Source organism: Aspergillus caelatus (assembly GCF_009193585.1).
Source record: "Aspergillus caelatus strain CBS 763.97 unplaced genomic scaffold BDV27scaffold_315, whole genome shotgun sequence".
In the NCBI taxonomy this organism is placed as follows: domain Eukaryota; kingdom Fungi; phylum Ascomycota; class Eurotiomycetes; order Eurotiales; family Aspergillaceae; genus Aspergillus; species Aspergillus caelatus.
The window spans coordinates 14,032-37,757 of record NW_022475578.1 but is presented as its reverse complement, the minus strand read 5'-3'; the positions used below and the strand labels follow the sequence as shown (position 1 = coordinate 37,757).

The 23,726-nt window shown below is 49.5% G+C and overlaps 9 protein-coding genes across 9 annotated transcripts; 7 read left to right on the top strand and 2 right to left on the bottom strand.

The window, feature by feature from the left end:
• Positions 1-1,679: 1,679 nt before the first annotated feature.
• BDV27DRAFT_65577 (alpha/beta fold hydrolase) lies at positions 1,680-3,248 on the bottom strand. The gene is made up of 2 exons (XM_032077211.1): positions 2,715-3,248; positions 1,680-2,625 (listed from the first exon to the last, which is right to left on the bottom strand). Exons 1-2 carry the CDS (start codon positions 3,119-3,121, stop codon positions 1,803-1,805), a joined length of 1,230 nt encoding a protein of 409 aa, XP_031921767.1. The 5' UTR covers positions 3,122-3,248; the 3' UTR covers positions 1,680-1,802.
• Positions 3,249-5,370: 2,122 nt separating this feature from the next.
• Positions 5,371-7,134, top strand: BDV27DRAFT_169275 (glycoside hydrolase family 7 protein; the record flags this gene model as incomplete). The annotated part of the gene is made up of 3 exons (XM_032074994.1): positions 5,371-5,586; positions 5,654-6,040; positions 6,094-7,134. The coding sequence occupies 3 exons, from the start codon at positions 5,371-5,373 to the stop codon at positions 6,856-6,858; spliced, it is 1,368 nt and encodes a 455-aa protein (XP_031921766.1). The 3' UTR covers positions 6,859-7,134.
• Positions 7,135-8,975, top strand: BDV27DRAFT_65563 (WD repeat-containing protein jip5). Its single transcript, XM_032077210.1, has 2 exons — positions 7,135-7,768; positions 7,876-8,975. Exons 1-2 carry the CDS (start codon positions 7,410-7,412, stop codon positions 8,768-8,770), a joined length of 1,254 nt encoding a protein of 417 aa, XP_031921765.1. The 5' UTR covers positions 7,135-7,409; the 3' UTR covers positions 8,771-8,975.
• A 462-nt stretch (positions 8,976-9,437) lies between these two features.
• On the top strand, positions 9,438-12,720 carry BDV27DRAFT_150243 (uncharacterized protein; the record flags this gene model as incomplete). Its single annotated transcript, XM_032071197.1, has 3 exons — positions 9,438-9,963; positions 10,038-10,549; positions 11,002-12,720. The coding sequence occupies 3 exons, from the start codon at positions 9,438-9,440 to the stop codon at positions 12,718-12,720; spliced, it is 2,757 nt and encodes a 918-aa protein (XP_031921764.1).
• A 279-nt stretch (positions 12,721-12,999) lies between these two features.
• BDV27DRAFT_65530 (uncharacterized protein) lies at positions 13,000-16,215 on the top strand. The gene has a single exon (XM_032077209.1). It carries the CDS (start codon positions 13,327-13,329, stop codon positions 15,892-15,894), a length of 2,568 nt encoding a protein of 855 aa, XP_031921763.1. The 5' UTR covers positions 13,000-13,326; the 3' UTR covers positions 15,895-16,215.
• A 262-nt stretch (positions 16,216-16,477) lies between these two features.
• On the top strand, positions 16,478-17,428 carry BDV27DRAFT_65522 (NudC domain-containing protein). Its single transcript, XM_032077208.1, has 3 exons — positions 16,478-16,899; positions 16,965-17,286; positions 17,350-17,428. The coding sequence occupies exons 1-3, from the start codon at positions 16,651-16,653 to the stop codon at positions 17,379-17,381; spliced, it is 603 nt and encodes a 200-aa protein (XP_031921762.1). The 5' UTR covers positions 16,478-16,650; the 3' UTR covers positions 17,382-17,428.
• Positions 17,429-18,183: 755 nt separating this feature from the next.
• On the top strand, positions 18,184-20,133 carry BDV27DRAFT_137331 (Zn(II)2Cys6 transcription factor). The gene is made up of 3 exons (XM_032068959.1): positions 18,184-18,667; positions 18,733-19,071; positions 19,131-20,133. The coding sequence occupies exons 1-3, from the start codon at positions 18,443-18,445 to the stop codon at positions 19,962-19,964; spliced, it is 1,398 nt and encodes a 465-aa protein (XP_031921761.1). The 5' UTR covers positions 18,184-18,442; the 3' UTR covers positions 19,965-20,133.
• A 274-nt stretch (positions 20,134-20,407) lies between these two features.
• BDV27DRAFT_150239 (uncharacterized protein) lies at positions 20,408-20,833 on the bottom strand (the record flags this gene model as incomplete). Its single annotated transcript, XM_032071196.1, has 1 exon — positions 20,408-20,833. The coding sequence occupies one exon, from the start codon at positions 20,831-20,833 to the stop codon at positions 20,408-20,410; it is 426 nt and encodes a 141-aa protein (XP_031921760.1).
• A 775-nt stretch (positions 20,834-21,608) lies between these two features.
• Positions 21,609-23,268, top strand: BDV27DRAFT_65513 (tRNA(Thr) (cytosine(32)-N(3))-methyltransferase). Its single transcript, XM_032077207.1, has one exon. The coding sequence runs from the start codon at positions 21,710-21,712 to the stop codon at positions 22,817-22,819; it is 1,110 nt and encodes a 369-aa protein (XP_031921759.1). The 5' UTR covers positions 21,609-21,709; the 3' UTR covers positions 22,820-23,268.
• The last annotated feature ends 458 nt before the right edge of the window (positions 23,269-23,726 follow it).

The following is a 23,726-nucleotide window of genomic DNA, read 5'->3' as shown; positions in this document are numbered from 1 at the left end:
GGGAAGAGAGAGTGGGGACTGAGCTAGAAAATCACAGAGACAGGTATCAGCTTACTACTAGTACTTACTGTGTAGTATCAACTGTGGCAGTGCATGATCAGTCCGCTAAAGCAATCAACCACGTTGGCCCACGTCCGTTCGATCTCCGTCCAAGCTTCAAAACGGTTCGTTGCTGACCCCCTTCCCTTCCCTACCCGTGAACAGGTTCTGATCTCGGTCTAGACTCGTGACGAAGCTTTTCCATATGGAGTGTCGAGTGAGTCCTGATCTGATGTCGGCGTTTCAGCACTTTTACCCCTTCCTTCACGGTTCACACATCCGGTGACGACATTTCGGCGTTCATCCTAACGACCTTCCTTACCCCATAGTTCGCTTAGCCTTGTTGGCCCCCGAATTGCATACCGAAAGGATGATGCTTCCTCCTTGGCCACCGATGCGCCTGTTACCTGTCGGTCATGGGTTCCCCAGAATGTCCATTCCGGATCCAACTCTACCCCAACCTGGCACCCAGTCTGACTTCATATCCCAGTTTCCACTCCCTCCTCCCAAATGATCATCGGAAAACCAGCCCCTTCTGGGTCTAGAGCCCGTGAAACTAATTTTGTAGTTTCCGTCATGGCAATGTCTTGGGTGGGTCCCGTTAAGTGGACTTCCTGAAAGCATATGCAGAGCAGAGCCCCATCTCACCATGTGGCGGACCTAAACAGGCTTGGTTCTCCGGTCAAAGTAAATGAAGACAATCACCGGGGCTGTTCCGACTGAACGGTTAGAGATACGATGCCCAAAAATGCAGTCAAGCCGAAGATCCCTATCTCTGCGTCGCTCACCCGCAAGCGAGTCTTTTTTTTTTTTTTTTTTTTCGTCGATTTCGAGCTAAGCTATCGTAGAGGCTTCTTCTTTCTATTCTTGTATCACAAACATCAGGCTCCCTTTGTAAGCAGTTGTGGGATATATACCTCGAGGAGGTAGTATATAAACTTACAAGTCTTCCACGCTTTTCCCTAGCACATTCACAAGGTTAGCAACACAACAGCACCAGACCTGGCGTATAGAAAAGACTGCAGTTTCTACCACTCAAGCTCGTTGATTGTACTCTCTCAGAGTTTCTCTTCATTGCAACGGCCGGCAAAATACACATCCGACCAATTTTTCTCTCGAACAGTGCAATTTGTCGTTGTGGCACACAGTTGCATAACTGTCAAGTTATCTCAGTACAGGCCGGTGGCATAGACTGGGTTTGGGTTTTACCAATACCAACAATGCCTTCTGGAAGCAAACAACACCCCAGGTCAGACTGAATCCTTGTCCATTCATATGGCCATCCCCCTGACTTTCTGTGCTCCTAGCAGAGTTACGAACGGCATGAACAAGGGTCTCAGTGCAGGAGATCTAAGTCATGTACCGGACGGAAGCAGCAACAGCGTAGTCGATCGATTCTCCCAGTCACCCGCTGCAGATGAACCTTACTTTGCTCGCGCGCGAATGCAAGACCGGTCTGATCATGTATCACGGCTCTCAAGTCAACTCGACGCGACAGACGAAATCTTGAAAAAATGATCATGGAACTCTACTCTGTATTCCAAGCTTAACCAAAACAAAAAGAAAAAAACAACGAGAGGTCTATAAGGCCACAATGGGCACTCTATGTACAAGTCTATCAGGTTGGACAATCATAACACAGCCCAGTGCCCAGAAAGATACAAAGGGCACATACCCAGGACAAAGGACAGGTCGACAGGCCCTTCGGTTCCATGAGGAAGAGCGGGGTTTTCCTGTCATATAGCCCAGCTGCAAGACAGTTATCAATGTAACACTTCCAATAAGGCGTGTGCTACGTCATCATATTTTGTACTGGGGAACTCGTGTCCCGCATTGAAGTATTTGAATTCCACGTTTCCCTGGAGAGCGGAAGTGGCATCTGGGACGAGTTCGTCCTTGACAATAACTGAGTCATGCTCGCCACACATAATAATCACCTTGTTACTTGGGAGGCCGTTATCCTGCTGCTCTTGGGGGGATAGTTTGCTCTGAGCAGAGAGGAATTCACCGAGGCGCTCCCATGATTCCCGTTGGCGCTGCTGTAATATCGGCCCGTGTTGCATGCTGGACATGAAAGCATGGACGAAGCCAGCGTGACAGTTAACTTGCCATTTAACAGCTCCGGGCACAGTAACATGCGGGTACGCTCGAGACAACAGTTGAGTATTAGCGCCTCCTTGCGAAGGAAGCTCCTCGGTCAATGCATCCGCGGCGTTAATCTTTTGGGATTTGGGTTTCGGGGTAGTTAGTGGGCCCGCACGGAGACGACGGCCGACAAGGAATCCCAAGACACGTTCAGGAATAAGGCCGCGGGAATAAAGGAGCCGTGACTGAAAGCTGATCTGAGAGTCACGTATCAAGCCCGCCGGGGCAAGCAAAACCAGTGAAGAAAGTAGCTGGGGGAAGAACGATGCAAAAGATGCTGCTATCCCTCCTCCTAAGGAGTACCCAACTAGGCTGAATTTACCACTACCAGCTCCGGTCCATGATACTGAAGATGTGCTCAAAGCAAGCAATATTTGGGTTGCAAAGAGTCGATCGTCCTGAGGGAGGTCGGACGGGCAATCCGAGTAGCCTCTTCCAAACCTGAGTCGACATGGATTAGATAAGAAAGCAAGCGAAGGAGAACGACCTTCCAAGGTCTAGACAGACCTATAGACCAATAGGCTACTTACAAGTCGAATAGCATAACTCGACATCCTTGGTCTACCAAAGCATGCGCCACTCCACCTAGGGCAATGCACGGCGTGGTAATACCATGGATGAACAAGACCTTCGGTCCATCTAGTGGACCCCATTCATACACTCGCATCGATCCATACGGAGTCGGCACATCACGAGCCCCCGGGAGCACATCGTTTGGAAGAGGAATTTCACCGTTCTTTGCCTCCGACGCGGAGGACGAGACTATGGCTCGGGGGCAATGAAGTACAGAACCTTGCGGACGCTTATCGGTGAGAAGGGAGCGCAAGAGGAGCCCCACAGTCAACGAGGCCCCTGTCGCAGCAAGCACGGGAAGTTGGGCGCTGTGGTTCACAACCGAATCGCGAAGAATGTCGACAGTCTGGCTATACCATGCCATAATGCAAGGTTCCTTTTTACCCTCTATGTCTAAGTGTATGTCTAAGTTCGTCTATGGTTTCAAACCAACAAATGAATCAATCGGTGCTCAATGAATGAAAGTATGAAAGACTGTAGGTGGAGTGAAGGGAAGAATGAAGAGAAGTGCCGACGGTCCGTCTCGGCTGCATCTTTCCTTTTCGGGTGTGATCATTGATATTCATCTGACTAGTAGTAGTGGGGCTACTGTTAAGCCGAGGTTCATTGGCCTGAGGCTCCCTCTTATTCATCACTCATGTTTACATATTCGGAGTAGATACCAAAGAAGCAAAAGAGGACCGGCCGTGTACAGAATATTCCCATACTAATCCACGGCTTACCTTCCTTTACAATTTTTTCTACAGGCTGGACTTGTGCTATATGTGATTCTAAATATGTATCGGGATCCTGTTAGAGATATAGAAGTGATCGGGCAAAAGGATGCAAGGTTAATGGAAGGAGATAATCAAGTGGAATGTCTACAGGAGCTAAATCCCATGCATAGACGTAGAGGGGAAAGAATCAGGCGAGAGGACAAGTTAGGTCCTCCATTGTGAGTACCCCTCGACAAGGGCATATCGAATCAAAGTGGCGACGATAAAATTACAATAGCCCAAGGAGGGGGGGGGGGCCTTCATTTTCTTTTTCCTTTTTCTTTTTTTCCTTCTTCTTCTTCTTTTCTTCTCTCCTCCGTCTAAGCGATAGGATAGTGGCCAAGACCCTAATAGTGGTCACCAGAGTGATACGGACGAACGTTCCGTCTGGTCATTTTGGGGCCAGAATACCGGCTAAATATGAAGTCTTGTCTTCTAATCTGACAGCTGCTGAAGGATAATCAGGCAGAAGGTATGGATAAGGAAACGATCTGCAAGGTACCAGCCCCACAAACCTATCAGGTCACACTGGCTGTATCGAAAGACAACAATTGTACTGCTCTAGAGATGAGTTTCTACAGGGATAACTGTCGCGGATAATTACCGAAGATCCTAGCTGCATATTTCTTATGCACCGCGAGATGTTCTAGTTACAAGAACGGCACGGAGGGCTGCTATCGCCTACTATGTGTTCCAAGACCCCGATTCTGCAACTGTGCCTTGATCGAAGTATGCCGGGTTTGATACTGGTTTGAATAGAGTGAATGGTTGCATTAGCCACGATATGCCAAGTTCCCGGGCGCCATCTGGCAGCCACAATTCCACGAACAACAGTGCCGACATGTCGAGGGCACCGCGAGGCTTGATTTCATTGATGGATCTTCTCCCCCGCATTCCGACGATCGGCAGGGTTTTATCCAGAGCGTTTAATGATGGGTCAATCCTTCATCTAAACACTCAATGCGTCAGAATATGCATCGCGACCAATCAGTACACATCAGACCACCTCGTCCTTAACCCACATCTATAGGGAGTTTCGTCCTGCCGATCGACTTCCCAAACAAGGATTAGGTCTAAGATTCGATCTACTACACCCGGGCTGAGGTTACCACAAATGCCTAGTCTCCGGCAAAGGAAGAATTGGCCGGACAAGCCGGAGCGACAATCGTGAAGAATACATTCACTCGAATAGGATGGCTGGTAGGAATATGGCACCAGTTTCGTACGCCTTCCCTAGACCCCTGATCAAATCGAGCTTTTGGTAGTAGGATATACCTCCGTGTATAGTTCTTGTTAGTCTCTTTTGATCGGAACGCCGACCCGAAAAGCATGCATCATCACATCTCCTCACCCTGCGGACAGTCTTGGAAATTAGCAAGGGCCATGGTTCTTCCCCTTCTTGTAATTCTCTAACCGGAACTGTTGAGGATATCGCTTAATGCATTATTTCGGAGCATACTCCGTTACCATCTCAGACCAACTACAGACCTTATGCGCCAACAGTCCTCAAGTGTTCATTACACATATGTCATGAACGCTCTAGGCTCCACTCTTGGCTGTACCTCAACAGCAATATGCTCATGTGATCCCGGCGGCTCCTGTATGGCTTCCTCAATCTCTATGAAACGGTCATTTCAGCGGCATCGCGGTCCGTTGCACCGGCTAGTATGGATAGGGCTTTGTAAAGGAATTTTTCCGAAATGAACACCAGGGTGTTTCTCTCTTAGTTCTGATGGCAGACCGGTTATATAAAGACCGGACGCCTCCTGCCCAAGATCAGAATATTATCTCTGCAGGACAGGCAACAGCAGCAACAAGTTCAATTCAACCCATTCTCTCTTTCCATTGAGTATTCGCAATGCATCAACGTGCACTTCTCTTCTCTGCCTTTTGGACTGCGGTCCAAGCCCAGCAGGCTGGAACTTTGACGGCGGAAACACATCCTTCCTTGACCTGGCAAAAGTGTGCTGCTGGTGGCACTTGTACTGAGCAGAAAGGCTCTGTTGTACTTGATTCCAACTGGCGTTGGTTGCACTCCGTTGACGGTTCCACTAACTGTTACACTGGCAACACTGTAAGTTTCCATCCACACATCTATCCCAAAGAGACATATGCACCTGACTGATTGAATCAACATAAAGTGGGATGCCAGCCTCTGCCCTGATAACGAATCCTGCGCTTCGAACTGTGCACTGGATGGAGCCGATTACGAGGGCACTTACGGTGTTACCACCAGCGGGGATGCCCTGACCCTCCAGTTTGTCACCGGTGCCAACGTCGGCTCTCGTCTGTACCTAATGGCAGATGACGACGAGTCATACCAGACATTCAACCTCTTGAACAATGAGTTCACTTTTGATGTGGACGCTTCCAAGCTTCCTTGTGGCTTGAACGGTGCCGTTTACTTCGTCTCCATGGACGCCGACGGCGGTGTCGCGAAGTACTCAACCAACAAGGCTGGCGCCAAGTATGGAACTGGCTACTGTGATTCACAGTGCCCACGAGACTTGAAGTTTATCAACGGTCAGGTAAGAAGTCCGCCTTGATATTTTTGGCCAAAGATAGTAACAATTGAAATCAGGCCAACGTGGAAGGATGGGAGCCGTCCGACAGCGACAAGAATGCCGGTGTTGGTGGCCACGGTTCCTGCTGCCCCGAGATGGATATCTGGGAAGCCAACAGCATCTCTACGGCCTACACGCCCCATCCTTGCGATGATACCGCTCAGACCATGTGTGAAGGCGATTCTTGTGGAGGAACTTACTCCGCGGATCGTTATGGCGGAACTTGCGACCCTGATGGTTGTGACTTCAACGCTTACCGCATGGGCAATGAGTCTTTCTATGGCCCCGGCCAGCTCGTCGACTCTTCTTCCCCAGTTACCGTGGTGACCCAATTCATCACTGCCGACGGCACTGACTCCGGTGCCTTGTCAGAGATCAAGCGCTTCTACGTACAGGGCGGTAAGGTCATCGCCAATGCCGCATCGAACGTTGATGGTGTCACTGGTAACTCGATCACCACCGACTTCTGTACTGCCCAGAAGACGGCATTCGGCGATGACGACATCTTTACGCAGCACGGAGGACTCAAGGGCATGGGCGATGCCTTGTCCTCTATGGTCCTGACTCTCAGTATCTGGGATGACCACCATTCCAGCATGATGTGGTTGGACAGCAGCTACCCAGAAGACGCTGACGCAAGCACCCCCGGTGTCGCTCGTGGCACCTGCGAGCCACACGTCGGTGACCCTGAGACGGTCGAGTCGCAGCACGGCAGTTCCACCGTGACCTACTCTAACATCAAGTTCGGACCGATCGGCTCTACTTTCGACGCCCCAGCTTAAGTGCCAAAATTTAAGGGCAGTCAAGGCTAGCCCGATTGGGTTTGGCATTGGCAACATTGAGCGAGAACATGTACATAGCATGGGAAAAAGATGTGCTGGATAGAGGCCCTAGCAAGGACAGATGTCTCGATACATTGCTCTTTTCTTTCATTTCTGTTTGCCTTGGTTCTGCCGCGCAGAATCAGGGGATTCGACTCGATTTGATTTTATTATGACATTCTCTGTGATTCGCGTTCTTTTCTTCGTCTGTATTCAATTAGGACAAATTGACGAGACAGAGTCTTTCATTATAGTTGGATTTATATCGTGCAGAGTACCGTAGCACCAATCTTAATAAGTAGCAGCAGTATATGGAGTAGTAGATGATCGACCAAAGAGTGAATATATATATTTAACAGGTGGAACCGCCCGCGGAAGATCCATCGGCCCGCACTTTCTCAAGCGGGAAATCGATCCGAGCTTCTTAAGGTTTATCCAAAGAGCTCCGAAGGGAAAAGAAAAAAAAAAAAAAAGGGAAGATTGGTGACCAGTTTTTCCCTCATTGAATCGCTATGTTTGACACAGTCTGCACATTACCGCTTTCTGCGGATCTATTCACGCAGGCTATACACCCCAAGGAGCCAATTGTCTCCGTTGGGCTTGCCTCCGGTCATGTTGAAACCTTCCGTCTTCCGTCAGATGAAGTGGACAGTGACGACGATCAGGCGTCGACTTCCTCATCACGAAATGGTCGAGGACATATTGATACGATGTGGAGGACGAGAAGACATAAGGGCAGCTGTCGGTGCTTAACGTTTGGAATTGACGGTGAATCGCTGTACTCTGCTGGAACAGATGGATTGGTTAAAGCTGCAAAGGCAGAGACCGGTGTGGTGGAAAACAAGATTGCAATTCCCCCGGAAAAAGATGGGTGAGTTTTAAAATGGCTGTCAAGAGTATATATATATATATATATATATAGTTTTGTGGGACAACCTGTTATGGGGGGACTCTATTGACTTATCTTTTGTTCTGCAGCTCCGTTGATGCCCCAACCGTTATTCATGCGCTTTCCCCCCAAACCCTCCTTCTCGCTACTGACTCGAGCGCATTACATCTATATGACCTTCGCCTTCCATTTTCCCGCGTCTCGGCCCGACCGCAACAGACACACCACCCTCACGATGATTACATCTCGTCTATCACTCCATTGCCTGCATCGGATACAAGTACCTCTGGATTTAGCAAGCAATGGGTATCAACTGGTGGTACTACATTGGCCGTGACGGATTTACGACGAGGGGTAATGGTGCGCAGTGAGGACCAGGAAGAAGAATTGGTGAGCTCCGTGTATGTCGGTGGCTTGGCCACTACCGGAACAAGCCGCGGCGAGAAAGTGCTTGTGGGTGGCTCCGGTGGGGTCCTTACCCTTTGGGAAAAGGGTGCATGGGATGATCAAGACGAGCGCATCTACGTTCAGCGGAACGGCGGTGAGGGAGAGTCTCTCGAAACCCTCACGATGGTTCCTGATGAGCTCGGAAAGGGCAAGATGGTCGCGGTTGGTCTCGGAAGTGGCGGTGTTAAGTTCGTCAGGATTGGCCCCAACAAAGTTGTGTCAGAGGTCATGCACGATGAAACGGAGGGCGTTGTCGGTCTAGGATTCGATGTGGAAGGCCGTATGGTCAGTGGTGGTGGGCAGGTGGTCAAGGTTTGGCATGAAGCAGTCGGATCTGCGGCAAATGGCGCTAGCGCTGGTGAAAAACACATGCTTGACGATAGTGATGAAGACAGCGACGACGATGATGATGTTGACTCGGACGATAGCGATGGAGAACGTCGGCGGGCCGACGAAGCGAAGAGAAAACGGACGAAGGGCAAAGGCAAGGATCGCAGCGGCGGTCAACACGTAATGGCGTTCTATGATCTTGATTGATCCTGTCATTCTTACTGCTACTACTCGTTCCTGCATGAAGGGAACTAGCTTGCAGGAAACAAATGCGAGGAACGGACTGCACGGCGGGGATGCATAGCGTGGGGGAGTTTCTTATGCGAAGAAACCATTTAGAAACCTTGCATCTTATAGTACTATGTAACTTAAAGTCGGTTTACCCAATGATTTATATGTCAATATGGGCAAGTATTCTCTACATGATTGGACCTGACGTCAACCCCATCGATCCGTTCGGTCTAGAAACAAATTAGCCCTCTTAACCATGTGACGTTGGTTAATTTTGTTACAGAACGGGGGATTTCCGAGGTGAGGAACTCCGCCGTCCTTCTCCCTTATAAATCGGCCTTCCCGGAAGCGATCAGAGCAGCAGCTGCCGAGAAATCAGGAACCCCCGCGAAGAGGACCCACGGCAAAGGCATTTGCCTGACGGTTGTTTGCAGGACCGTCTCCTACTACTGGTGGGGTGTGGGGTGCAGAGAGATTATTCATGATGATCAAAGCTTCCTCTAACCCATTAGATCTCGGTACTTATATCGGTCAACCGCCATAGCACTAGCTAGATATTAATCAATTTGTTTCCCATTGATTGTCCCGCTGTGATTTCCTATCTTCTTCTTCTAACGTCACAAAGATAGACCGAGCTCTTAAGATGGATGCATTCGAATATAACGCGAACCCTGGACGAGTCGTCTTCGGCAGTGGTACTCTCCAAAAACTCCCCGATGAGGTCTCCAGACTCAACCTGAAGGCTCCGCTGGTGTTGTCGACACCACAGCAGACCAGCCAAGCGGAGATGGTCAAGGACGTCCTCAAGGGCAAGGTAGCCGGTATCTTTACTGAGGCTACGATGCACACTCCTACACATATTACTGACAAGGCTCTCGAGTATGCGAAGTCTCAGAATGCTGATTTGGTCATCTCTATCGGCGGTGGAAGCACCATCGGGTTGGGGAAAGCCATCAGCATCCGTACGGGCATGCCTCACATTTGCATTCCAACCACTTACGCGGGAAGTGAAATGACCCCTATCTTGGGTGAGACGGCCGATGGTTTGAAGAAGACACGTTCGGATCCTAAAATCCTCCCCGGAACTGTCATTTACGATGTCGACCTTACTATGACACTGCCACCAGCAATGAGTGCTACTAGTGGTGTGAATGCTATTGCTCATGCCGGTGAGTCCTTACGAACCTGCTACTGTTCTGACCATTATATGATCACGAAAGCTCAACGGTTATCATACGACTAGTCGAAGCACTCTATGCCCGTAACACTAACCCGGTCATCAACTTGATGGCCGCCGAGGGTACCCGTGCACTAGCATCAGCCCTTCCTGAGATTGTCGAGAACCCCACATCCCAAGCTGCCCGGGCGTCAGCTCTGTATGGAGCTTGGCTCTGCGGGACCTGTCTTGGTAGTGTGGGTATGTCTATCCACCATAAACTATGCCATACGTTAGGTGGCAGTTTCAATTTGCCCCATGCAGAGACACATACAGCAGTGTTGCCTCATGCAATCTCTTACAATGCGCCGAAGATTCCAGAGGCAATGAAGAAGCTGGCTGAAGCGCTTCCCGATAGCAATGGAGATGCTATCCAGGGCCTGAATGTCTTGCTGTCTAAATTGCAAGTCAAGCGAGGTCTTAAGGACTTTGGCATGAAGGAGGAAGATATCGACAAGGCAGCGGATATTGCTGTTAGCAACCCCTACTGGAACCCTCGGGAGATCGAACGCGCGCCAATCCGTGAATTGATTCGACGTGTTTGGGCTGGGGAACTAGCACGGGCGGATTTGTAGGTTAGGGAGCCTTCTATCCAACACGTTTACTCTTTCGTGTGTATTTGATAGTTCGGCGATTGTGTCTACCTACATAATAAAAAATATATATTTCTAACAATGGTAAAATGTTACTTTGCATTTAATCGACTGACCATTCCACTAGTACAGAAACTATGGATGAAAAAGGTAGAGAATTAGAGGGAGAAGGCATCGTATTTCATGTATACAATCATCAGTAATTGGTATCAGCGCCATTGGCTCTTGTACGGATTTAATGGCGGGGTGAAGTGGGGGTGTTTTCTGTTCTCTCAAAATCGCCGAAAAAAAAAATTTCCACAACAATCTCAAACCCCGCCATTTCCACGATCTCCCCTAAGTCAACATTGTTTGCCATTGCAATCCGTTATATTACTGATATCATCAACTTTTTCGAGATGGCTACCGAAATGGCAGCAGCCCCCGTGCTGTCTACCCCCGATGATCGTATTCTCGAGGCCACCGAGCCCGTTACTACACAAGAGGCACCACGCGCGTTGTCGGACGAGGAGCTATCAATCACTTATGATATTGATCGCACGTTGAAGGAGATCCGAGAGGCCCGGTATAAGCGAATTGCTCTTCAGTTTCCCGATGATATGCTTCCGGATGCACCACGGGTGTTTCAATTGCTTAGTCGCGGTTTGGCCAAACGCAACGCTACGGACAGCAATGTTTCTCAGACGCAGAATGGCGGAGCAAGTGGTACTGCAGACTCGGATGGCCTATCCCATTCGGTCTCTCAGCTCAATATGACGGATACTACGGAGACATTTCCAAAATTGTATATCTTAGCCGATACGTCCTACGGGACTTGCTGCGTTGACGAGGTGGCCGCAGAGCACGTCAATGCAGATGTCGTCGTACACTATGGCCGCTCATGCCTATCTCCAACGTCTAGGCTACCGGTGATCTACGTTTTCACACATAAACCTCTTCCCATTGACCCCGTCGTTCGCGCTTTCAAAGAGACCTACCCTGATCCTACCACAAAGGTCATCCTCGCCGCTGATGTGACATACACCGACCATATCCCTGCAGTGTACTCACGACTTCTGAACGAAGGTTACACCGACTTGTTTGCTACTGATTTGGTCCACAACCCGTCATCTGCGATCCCCAATCGAACAGTGCCGGACTCGGTTCGCGAGACTCCTGATTCATTATCCGAATGGCAGCTGTTCCACATTTCAGACCCTCCTACGGCGCTCCTCATGACGCTGGCATCCCGCGTAGCTTCAATCCACATATATCCCACGGATGACCCACAAAACGAGAACGTCAAGCCTTTGCCGGCATCGACTGCGATCGCTTTGCGACGTCGATATGCCACCTTGACCCGTCTCAGCACTGCACCAATCTTTGGAATTTTAGTCAATACGCTCAGCGTGAAGAATTATCTACATATTGTAGAACATGTGAAGCAAAAAATCGCGGAAGCTGGCAAGAAGAGCTATATGTTTGTGGTGGGGAAATTGAACGCAGCCAAGGTGGCTAATTTCAGTGAGATCGATGGTTGGGTGGTCATCGGTTGCTGGGAGAGTTCCCTAGTTGACAGCAAAGATTTTTGGAAGCCAGTGATCACCCCATTTGAGCTGGAGCTTGCTCTGCAGGGGGATGCCGAGCGTATCTGGACTGGAGCCTGGCAGAGTGACTTCCAGAGCGTTCTTAATCAACCTAACCACGAAACCAAGGACACGGACGATGAGACTCCATTGTCGGATGATGTGACCGCCGATGAGGAAGAGAATATGTCCGACTCCGAATCTGCACCACCTGAGTTCGATTTGCGCACCGGTCGCTATGTCTCACACTCAAGGCCGATGCGGAATCCCGCACCCCGCGTTTCAGCATCAGCGGAGGATGCAGCGTCAGCAGCTAGCGGACCCTCTGCTGCTCGAGCGCTAGCTAAACGGGCCAAAGGGGATTTGGCTATGATCGGCGGGACCTTCTCCCCAGGGGCCGAATTTCTTCGATCGCAACGGACGTGGAAGGGGTTGGGGAGTGATTTCGATATTCAGTATGAAGAGGACGCCTCAGACGATACGCTGGTGGTGGAAGGACGCAAGGGCATTGCAAGGGGATATACAGTGGGCGATTCAATAGACCGGCACTAAACTTCCCGGAGATCCATTGGATTGATGAAACTATAATATATACCCAATGTTGTTGAAGGTCAACATCTGAAAATGGAAAGAAAAAGGGTTATTCCTCCATAGATCGACCAAATAGTATTCAACCCTATCGAGGTTCAGGGCCTCTATATTATTTATTAAATAATTGAAGTACTATCTTCACGGCTCGAATAGGGAAGGTCGCAAAAATGTGAAGAGTCTTTTTTAAGTCGACCCATCACATGATGCAAGCGGGCAGTTGCCGGCCGTAAGGCCCTTGGTTTTTGTCCCAATAGTGAGTTGTCAAAGCCACCCATCAGCCAGTATTATCGTACCTTATTCTCCCTTTGATGGCCTCGCATGATGTCCAACTCCTGAATCTATACCGCCCTCCTTGCGCTGTGTCGCCTTCCTTCTTTTCTCCTTATGATGCGCTGCATCTTCCGCAATCTCCGCTGTGTTCGCGACCTCGCGTCACTTTGACCTTCAGCGGCAGCAATAGCAACAGCGTGACCAACAGACGAAGAGACAAGGGCAATAAACCACGCTGCTACATCTCTCGCCCACGATCTGACCGCCAGTTCATAGGAGAATCAGGGACCTGAAAGCATGGCCGATAGCGCCGGTCACCACCAGCAGGTGCTGGTTGACTCCGCCTTGGAACAGTCGCTCGTCCCCGTCCAACGCTCTCTCTCAACCTTCGAACGAGTCGTTACAACCCATGCTCCTCTCCTCGAATCCCTGCTACTTCAACTCCCGACAGACTCCATTCTGAAACTTTACCACACTTCCCGCTACCTCCGGTCCTTTCTTAGATCCTATCCCACAGCATGGAAGCACTTGTCGTTTCGTTTATTCTTCCCTTCAGGCACCTCTTCACCCCTCCGGGTTGTCATACCAGGGACTCTGGAGCCAGTGGTGGTACCACGACAATCTCGGCCATATGCTCTTGATCAGTTGTTGATGAATGTGGTGGTTCCGTTCAGTCCGTGTTTAAGGAGTCTAGAGTTGGATAATACGGCGGTGTCTGGGCAGATTCTCATATCGACTGTCTTGTATTCACGGCGTGAAACACTAGAACATCTCTCTGTCCGGGGGTGTAAAAATGTCTCCCTCAAATACCATATCATTCCGTATCTGACAATGTTTGGGCTCCAATACGACGTGGATATGGAAAAAAGCATCGGTAGCTCTTCATCTACCAAGCGTCTTGCGCTGAAAAGTCTGTATACCTATCGATGCCGACATCACCGACGAAGACCCTACCTCTCCTCTTCTTTAACTCGGAAGGATTCAGACTCAGAACCGACCCATGAATTAGTCAATCTCTGCCATAAACTTGGGATTTGGACCGATACCGCGTGGTGTTCGACTCCTGCCGGAAGATGCTATAGGAGGAGAGGCTACGTCTCCATGAGAGTACCGCAGGGCTCCGCGGAGGTCTGGGTGGTTTTCGATCGGTTATGGCGGTCGAAGAATTGGATCGGCCCTGTAGATCACAGCAGCCGTCCACCCAAAAGAGACGGTAAGCTGTGGGAACACGAGGAGACCGGCTGCTATGGTGAAGCCCTAGGGACAGGAGAAGGCAGGGACCTTGGGGAGGGTAAAATGTCACCGGCCCATTCACGTTGGAGCCATAAGCGGTTCGTGGAAAATATCCGCTGCGACAACTGCTACGAGGAGATTCCGGAGAGATGCGAACAGTGTAGTGTTCTAATGCACTGTGTTGGATGTCGTAAGACGCTCTGTGCAAGTTGTGCTTATGATCGGCCTTACGTACGTCCTCGACGTCCCTCATCGCTCTCGGGGGAGACTAAGCAACCTTTCTGGTGGGCGCCAGGCGCTACCACTTCCCCCTGCCTCATGCTGGACCCCCTAGCAAGTACTTCTGAAAGCGATACCTTGAATCATAATAACACTACAGCTCCTCATCCTGTCCTGAAATTTCACTGGTGTTGTACAGAACCAATCTTTTCCGGCGGGGGCGGTATCAGCATTGGGACTCCTAACCGGGATGTAGATCAGGTGCGAGCGGCGCCTCTGCCCCGTGGGCAAGGCTGGGAAGATCTGGAATACTCGGCGCAAGAGTGGAGTAAGACCTTCCCCAAGTATGCCTACGGTGATCCACGGAAACCCGACTACACTCTCGAAACGGGACATATAGCGATGATGAAATGGTTGCTGGGGCCTCCAGACCGAGAACCCACCGCTTGTCCTCGAAATCTATGCCAGGAATGTTATGACACTCCCCAGTGGAAGGTACACTGTAAGAGTTGCTCGAAGCCATTATGCATTGAACATGACCTACGCGGTCTCCGCTTACGCATTTGTGGATACCGCGACCTTACTCTAGAAAAGATGGCTATCCAAAATCGGCCCGGAGCAAGCTCTCAACAGACCACCAGTGCTTATGCTTCGCCACATGTTCCGTTAATGAGCTCTTCAACCGAATTTGCGTTGCCGTACAGGACCCACCGGGCTGTCGACTCTACTGCAAGCAGTTTCACCGAGGATAATCCTGCAGATGGTGTTCCGGATGTTGGTAGTCACACTTTGCAGGGCGCTGACGACCCGCCAGGACCCATTTCTCTTGTGCACCGCCGACTCAGGAGTGCCTCGGTTTCGAACTCGAACCGGTCCCGCTCTTCGTCCCGTTCCTCCGTTGGTTGTGAATCACAGTCAGATGCGGCCAAATGGCAGGGTTGCCAATCGTTCTTCTGCCCGCAGTATCGAGCTGTCGGCGATCAACGACAGAGGTGTGGTAGTGTCCTACGTGAGTGCTCGAGCTGCTCGGTCCACGTATGTCAGGACTGCGTTGAGGCAAATCCTCCATGTAACTGCTCATACTGCGAGGTAAACTATTTGTGCCCAAACTGCCTCAAACTTCGAGAGCGAGACGGAACCTGTCGCCGGCTAGAAGAGGAAAAGGCACGAAGAGAACAAAGGTGGAAAGAAGATATGCAGATGCTAGAGGGAATCTTGGAGACTAAGATGGCAAACGAAGTTGCGGAATTTGCGGGTCAGTTCTTCAACTCCGTCGAAGAGCCGAGAATATCTGTTGAGCAAGTGGAAGATGTTCACCAAAATGCTCAATCTCCACAACATGTTCGCATCTTCGACGGCTCACCCTGGATGGGACCTATCACCGAGGAGGACGTGGTCGATAGCATAGAGTAAGTGCGGAGCCGACTGCATGAATCTATGCACGTTCGCTGCTTTTTTGCATTTCTCTCCTTTCCGAGGTTAAGTGAGTGGTCCGCCGGGTGTGTTGACTGCCCTGGCCTTCAAGGGGAGATATCGAGTGATGATGCGAGTCATGATTCTTTCCACTATCATGTCACTTTATCTTCCTGTTCACAAGCATATATAATAATGCTTTCTTTTCTTACCGGTTGATCACATAGTGCATATCAGATTACTTACGAATACCCTATGAAGATCGGGATGCTTGCTACTATAGACAAGCCAGCCCAATCGAATTACATGATACTATTAAATTTCTTAAAATAAAAAAAATTAAATTAAATTAAAAAAAAAAATATACGCAATGTTCATAATCATAATTCGCGGAATGACACGCATTCAAGCATCCACAATAGTAAAGCACCCGAAAGAAGCTAGTAAGCTCCAGCTCCATGCGGAACGGCCCCGCCAACAGAGAGAGCAAAAGTCCAAAACAATTACAACGAACACTTTGAATATCTTTCTCGTCCGTTCACATCCTCTAGCCGGTTCACGGAAAAATCACAAATTTAAACCCCTTTATCGAACCTCCCGTCAAGGTATTCCAAGCGTACACCTATACTTTCCACAACCCACCCCATTTCATTACCCCACCATCCCACTCCGCAACAAGTCAGGTACTAAGAACCACTAGCATCAGCCAACTTACCGCAAACCGTTCGAGAACCCGCCTAAATTCCAAACCCAACCATGTCTTCTGCCGAGGCCGAACGCGAGCCCAACCCCACCGAATTGGCTGACCGCGAGCGCGAGGAGAAGGAGCGCAAGGCGAAGGAAGACGCCGAGCAAGCGAAGCTGCCATACAAGTGGACGCAGACAATCAAAGACGTGGACGTGACAATTCCCGTACCGGGAAATCTTAGGGGAAGGGATCTGGATGTGGTTTTGACCAAGACTAAGATCAAGGTAGCGGTTAAGGGGCAGGAGCCTATTATCGAGGTAGGCCACGCCCTAACCGGTGATACCGTTGGGCAGTGAGGATGGGATAGCTAAGAGTGCCACAGGGAGACCTTCCTCACCCGGTTATACTTGACGAGTGCTCATGGACATTGGAGACGACATCGCAACCGCCTGGAAAGGAGGTGGCGGTTCATCTGGACAAGGTTAATAAGGTCGAGTGGTGGCCGCATGTGGTGACTTCTGCGCCCAAGATCGATGTCAGTAAGATCACGCCTGAATCATCGAAGTTGAGTGATTTGGACGGGGAGACCAGAGCTATGGTTGAGAAGATGATGTACGATCAGCGACAGAAGGAAATCGGTGGCATGAGCAGCGATGAGCAGCGCAAGATGGATCTTCTGAAGAAGTTCCAGGCGGAACATCCGGGTATGTTAAGACACTATCTTTCTTGCCTAGGGCCTCGTAAGGTTTACTGACATCCTGGTACAGAAATGGACTTCTCCAATGCGCAGATTGGTTAGTTGATGGGTCGTTTTAGCTGTGTATGAAGTAATGAGCATTAGTCTTTTTTCGAAAAGGACAATAGTATTCAATATTTTGATTCGTTCAATGCGCATGAGCTATGCTTTTAAGTAAACATTCCGAGGATATATCAAGAATCAAAATGGTTGATCTTGAAGGCCGAATACGAGAGCTACCCGGTTAGGAATAGCGGCGTGTATACTTGACAATCGGCAATTCTTTATGCTATACTTCGTGTCAGTTGTGCATCGTTTCCAAGGCATTATGGTCGGAGACCTCCTGTCTAATCTTTCGCCTGCTGAATTATTCCAAACACGCTCGTATTCACGGAAATGGGTCAGTATGTGACATGGTCCATGCGAAAACCCTTATTTATGGCCCCAGCTACCGTGCGAACACCAGAGAAAATGCAACTAGCAGATGCATTCCAAGTTGTCATTTCTACAAAGCACATATACCCCATAGCATCCATTTCGTGGCTTTTCATGCTTAACACCATGCATCTCCCAATTACTTGCAGCGGTCTGTTCGCCAAGACCCTGAGACAGTACAGTCGATGCTTACGAGGAACAGTTTGCTATTTAAGAATTCATTGTGCATGAACATAGAACATGGTACAAGGCATTCTACTTGAACTTTACAATAGTTGAAGTCATTGGATCTCCTCGGGAGATGGTCAAGTCCCACCCGTGTCGGTTGATCATCCGTTCAGTTGGTCAACTTCAGTATCCAACAAAAATACCCCGTCCAGATCGATGCCCCAGAAGTGCCATATCAGACGGAGTATCAACGATTACAAGTAACATGTTCTTTCTTTTGTGGCTCAAGGCGGTGTGTCTCACGCCAATGAGGGTCTGGAAAGCTTCAAACAAATGTTCCATGATGTAGGGAACACTGACGATGGGGCTGAGTCCTCGTATTCCTCTCACATCCACCGAAAGGCTGATCATTCGTTCCGTGCATGATGGGAAAAGGAGGCACAAGCCTTAATATTCGACCTCTACTTTTCCATACATATCTACCATAAAGCTGTTGACTGAAAGTCGGTTATAAAAAAGCGATGCCAGCTATTGCAGACGAGTCTTCGCAGACTGAGAAAGGCCAGGCCCACAGCACCCACCCCATAACACTCCCGGATATCTTACAGGGCCGGAAGAGCCTATTTCGTGTACCTTTATACCAATCATCGGGCGCAGAAGACGGTAACGGGAAGATCTATCATGCCCGTCGAGCACATCGGAAGTCGCGCGCTGGATGTGTGAAATGCAAGCAACGAAGAGTCAAGGTACTTCCCGCCCTTTTATATACACCTCCTTGTATTCGGAGGGATGTAGGGCTGAAGGATCCTAGTGTGACGAAACTAAGCCCCACTGCCTGCGATGCCAAAAGCATGGAGTTGACTGCAGTTATGACGCTGGTCAAGTTAACTCTGCGCGCAGCAAGAGTGTTATATCTTACTTTATCGACAAAGTCCCCGGTTTGACTGAGCAGGAATCAGCGACATATACAATGTCGCTGCTTGCTGTCTCGTCCAAGATAGACGAGCTGCTACAGATGAAGTCTAAAAATGGTCGTCTGTCTTCTAATATTCGAGCGTTACACCATTTCCATGAAGCTACGACCCCTACCGTCAGCTCCGAGCGTAGTCAGAACATGATGAGGGGTAAAATGATACAGCTGGCGTTCGATGTTAGTATCCCTGCCATATCCCCATTCAGCAGGCCATCGAAAACCTAACTGGTCTCTAGTCACCGTTCCTCATGCATGCCATCATCGGCGCAGCAACATCCCATCTCCGTCGCATCTACCCCGAAGACAACACATACACGATGGTCGAGGCATACCACTGGCAAAAAGCCATCAAGCAGTACTCCGAGGAGATCTCCACTGCCGTCGGCCCACACAACATGGACCCCCTCTACTCCGCCTGTCTCCTAATGACCATCCACTCCTTCAGTCTTGAAGAATACAACCCCCGCAGCTCCTTCGTCTTCTCCGACGACCCCGAATCCCTAAACTGGCTGATGCTTCAAAGCGGTCTGCGTCATCTCCTCCAGCTAACGGTCCCCTGGGTGACCCAAAGCATGTGGTGGGATGTCTTCAGGCGATCTCGTGAGGGTAACCCCCTCTACGACGACCATCGTCCCGGACGCATCGACCTACACCCGGAACTCGCCGAAATCTGCGGCATAGACGATACCACGACCGAGGAAACAAATCCCTACCACTGGCCTCTGCGAATGTTGACCCCATTGCTCTCCCTCGAGCGAAGCATGAAGACCTTCACCCACTATACCAATTACATGGGCCGACTGCTACCGGACTACTACGACCAGTTACTGAAGAAGGATCCGCCTGCATTGATTATTCTCAGCTGGTGGCTGGCCCTCGTAGTAGATCTTGAGGTCTGGTGGATGGAAACGCGAGCCAAGTCCGAGTGTGTAGCAATCTGCATGTACCTGGAGGAGAGCGACGACCCGCGCATTCTCAGTTTGCTGGAGTTTCCGGCGCAGGTTTGTGGGTATTTACTCAAGCATGTGCAGGAGCGGATAGCGAGTCAATATGATTTGGTGGTGTTATAGTTCGCTTGTTATGACTGGGCTGGTTGGTGTTTTTATGCACTTTTTTGTTCGTTCGAGCGTTTTGAAGTGTCGTATCTCACATTTAAAAAGTCCAGTCCCTTGGTTTGAACAAGTATATATGTATATGTATTATGTCCTGTGTAGTCTCATTATATGACGCAGATCAAGCCGAACAATAGTTCCTATAACGCCAATTACCCATATCCATGCATAGATAGAAAGTCCTCCCAAGGTCCATCATTACTCATATAAGTATGCAATGCTCCAGTGGCCAAAAAATAGTATCGAGGAAATAAAGGAAAAAGAGAAAATAAAAAGACTGTGGAGGAAGAGGCAGCGTGAAGAAGCAGTGTGAATAGAGTAGGAAGAGGTAAGAGAAAAGACAAGACAAAGCTCCTCAAGCGATGCCCCGATCACTCAAATGACAAAACTATGAGGGCCAACTATTGACTCTCCCAAGAGAACCTCCGTGGTCTCCCAGACTCATGCTGTTCATCGAAACTTCTTCGCGACAACACATTCCGGACCAAGTTGTCCGGTCTTTGGAATACAGGTCGCGGCTGCGCAATCTGCATCATAGCTACTTGCTGTGGCGACAGTGGATACCCAGACGAAGACACCGACATAGACCTCGACGGTGCAGGAGAGACACCGCGAGACGAATATGGCGGCGGCGGCGTGTCCCTCGTTGCCGTAGAGGTATTCCCGTAACTACTGGGGAAAGAGATAGCGGACGAGGCCTCTGAGGTCAGGTCCTCTGGGTTGTGGTTCCGATTCAAGCTCATTTCAAAGGCGAGACGATCCTTCTCATCTTGGAAGTATGTAGAGTTGCTGGCGTAGTCAGAGGATGAGACGGGTGGATCCTGCATGTGTGCTTCTAGGGTTTTCTCCCGAATGCTCACGGGCCGTGGAGTATATCTTGGTAATGGGACGACGGGGCTGTAGCCATCTTCATCATCTATCTCTGGGGGACTATTGTTGGCGTTATTATGAGTGGTGGTGCCATTGTCTCTATTTTGGGGTGGTTGATGACGAGGCTGAGGCGGCGGTTGAGATGACAGTGGGGAACTGCGGGTCACGCAACCGCACAGGATGTTGAAAATAGACATGGTGACTCGGCAAATAATTCAAGAAAAGGTCTGAGCAATGAGGATGTGAAGGATAATATCTAATGACTCCAACGAGAGGAGTGAAATCGAGAAATAGGCCTTTATGACTAATGGGGGATCTGTATACGATGTACCGATGGTCAATGCGGTCGACCTGATAAGAGTGGAGCAAAGATGAATTGTGCTCAGAGCATGTCCAGCATCATGGTCGGCACCCGCAGAGTGTCCCCGTGGGGTGATGATGCCAATTTATGCACTGGTGGGAGCGAAATGGCCAGACAAGGACACAGTATGCAGGAATGAGTGGAAGTGAGGAGAAAGCGAAGTGACATTCAAATGGAAAGTTGGAATCAGAATGGGGGACATTCGTATTTGTGAATGCCTGAGGCAGTGAGACCTCAGGCTTGTCGCTGATCCTCTCAGGCATCCACATTTTTGATTGGCTGCGTCGAAGATAGCGTTTCGGGGATCCACAGATACGGTTGGCGCCTGAGGCAGCGATGGGTATATTTTTCTTTTCCCCACCAGATCTTTTCTCTTTTTCTCCGCAACAAGATTTCTTTCCCCTCCATTGATTGCGGTCTATCTTGCATACCCTCGTTGAGCCGCATAACGTTCTTTTCGGTTTCTAGGAAGATGGCTCCAGAAAACGCTCACTCCTACGATGACATTATAAAAGTCACCCAACAGGTTCAACCTCCCATGGTTGCCCCGCATCGTTCGCACGACCCCTCCAACAATCTCAAACGCAGTGATCCCTTTCAATTCGGTTCTCGCTACCTAGAACAAGGCGACGACGTCTTCGAGTTCAATGCCTGGGATCACGTCGAACCGGATGACGAGTTCTTAGCCTTCGCAGAAGTTCAATACGCCAAACAGCGCGAGTCGCCCGCGTCAGACTTTGACAAATTCCGTTTCAACAATGACCCCGCCAAATGGTGGAACTTGTTTTATAAGAATAACACAGCAAACTTCTTCAAGGATCGCAAGTGGCTGCAGCAAGAGTTTCCCATCTTAGAAGAGGTCACCCGGCCCGATGCAGGAAAGAAGGTCGTTCTGGAGGTTGGCGCAGGCGCAGGAAACACGGCATTCCCGTTGATCAACAACAATGCGAACGAAGAGCTCATGGTCCATGCGTGCGACTTTTCGAAATACGCCGTCAAGGTTATACGGGAAAGCGAGCACTATAACCCGAAGCACATCACTGCCGACGTTTGGGATGTCGCTGCCGTACCCGATGAGAACAATGACTCCCTTCCTCCAGGACTGACAGAGGGTTCCGTCGACGTTGTGGTTTTGATCTTCATTTTCTCCGCCCTCAACCCGAACCAGTGGGAAAAGGCCCTTCGCAATATCTACCGGGTCCTGAAGCCTGGTGGTAAGGTCTTGTTCCGTGACTACGGGCGGGGAGACTTGGCTCAGGTTCGATTCAAGAAGGGTCGGTATTTGGATGAGAACTTCTACGTCCGTGGAGATGGCACTCGTGTGTTCTTCTTTGATAGAGACGAGCTCGAAGAAATGTGGGGTCGGTGGACCCCCGAGAAGGGTCTCCCCGAGAAATCCGAAGGTGAAAAGCCTGTTATCGGCAAGAATGACGGTTCCTTTAAAATACACGCGCTGGCATATGACCGACGGTTGGTGGTCAATCGCCAGAAGAAACTGAAGATGTACCGTTGCTGGATCCAGGGCCACTTCGAAAAGCGTGAAGAGGCTGTTGCAGAGAACGGTGAAAAGAACGAGTCGTGATCGAGGTTTAATGAAAATACTTAAGCCTACAGCTTACTGCAATGCGCCCTTGCATTCACCTCAGATTTGACGCTACTAGTCTAGGCAACTCAATTCAGGGCTAGTTGGCTTAGAAATCCTTCACCAGTACCCCTTTTGAAAGGCCTATCAGCTTGCACAACGTGTCATGAGAAGATGCTGAATGGCTCTTCACGCAAACCCGTCAGGTCTTCCTGGGGACCCTCAATCCCACAGCTGGCTCAACACTATGCATCACCATAGACGGCATGTTTTGCTAGAAAAGCTCCGCCCATAGACTATTTCACGATGTTATGATGACATATGCATGTATCTATAGATTTCAGGATACCAGCTCAAAAAGACTTGCTAGAATCTAACCGATTTTGTCTAGACTATGCCAGATGTACATATAGGTAGACTCCATATGAACCAAAGAGCTAGTATAATCCAACACATACGACTATAGGTGCGCGAAACAGGGCTTAGTCCATATAACTCAGCTACCTAAAGGGATCTGACTAAGTACACTCTTACTACGAACATGATCGAAGTTGATTCGCTGTGTTCTATGCTCTTTCTTTTCACTCCCTCTATTAGTTGTAACCCAGCAGTATAGACTCTCAAATAGATTCTATTTAAGCGGTCAACAATTCCCCGTATGCCTTGCGCGTCCTAAATGCCAGTATCTCGATCCGAATGAAGAACTCAAGATATCTCAAACGTAGCTAAGCCAGCTCTTCCTCTAGGGTACACCAGTATAGGGCCTGGAATTATACGGTGTATACTCCATACATGGAGAACCAGATAGGATCGCCGTTCATAAAGAATCATTAACATTTTATAAAGCACTACTCGCATTAAACCTCAAACACACACTACCAGAACCAACATAAATCACACATACAAC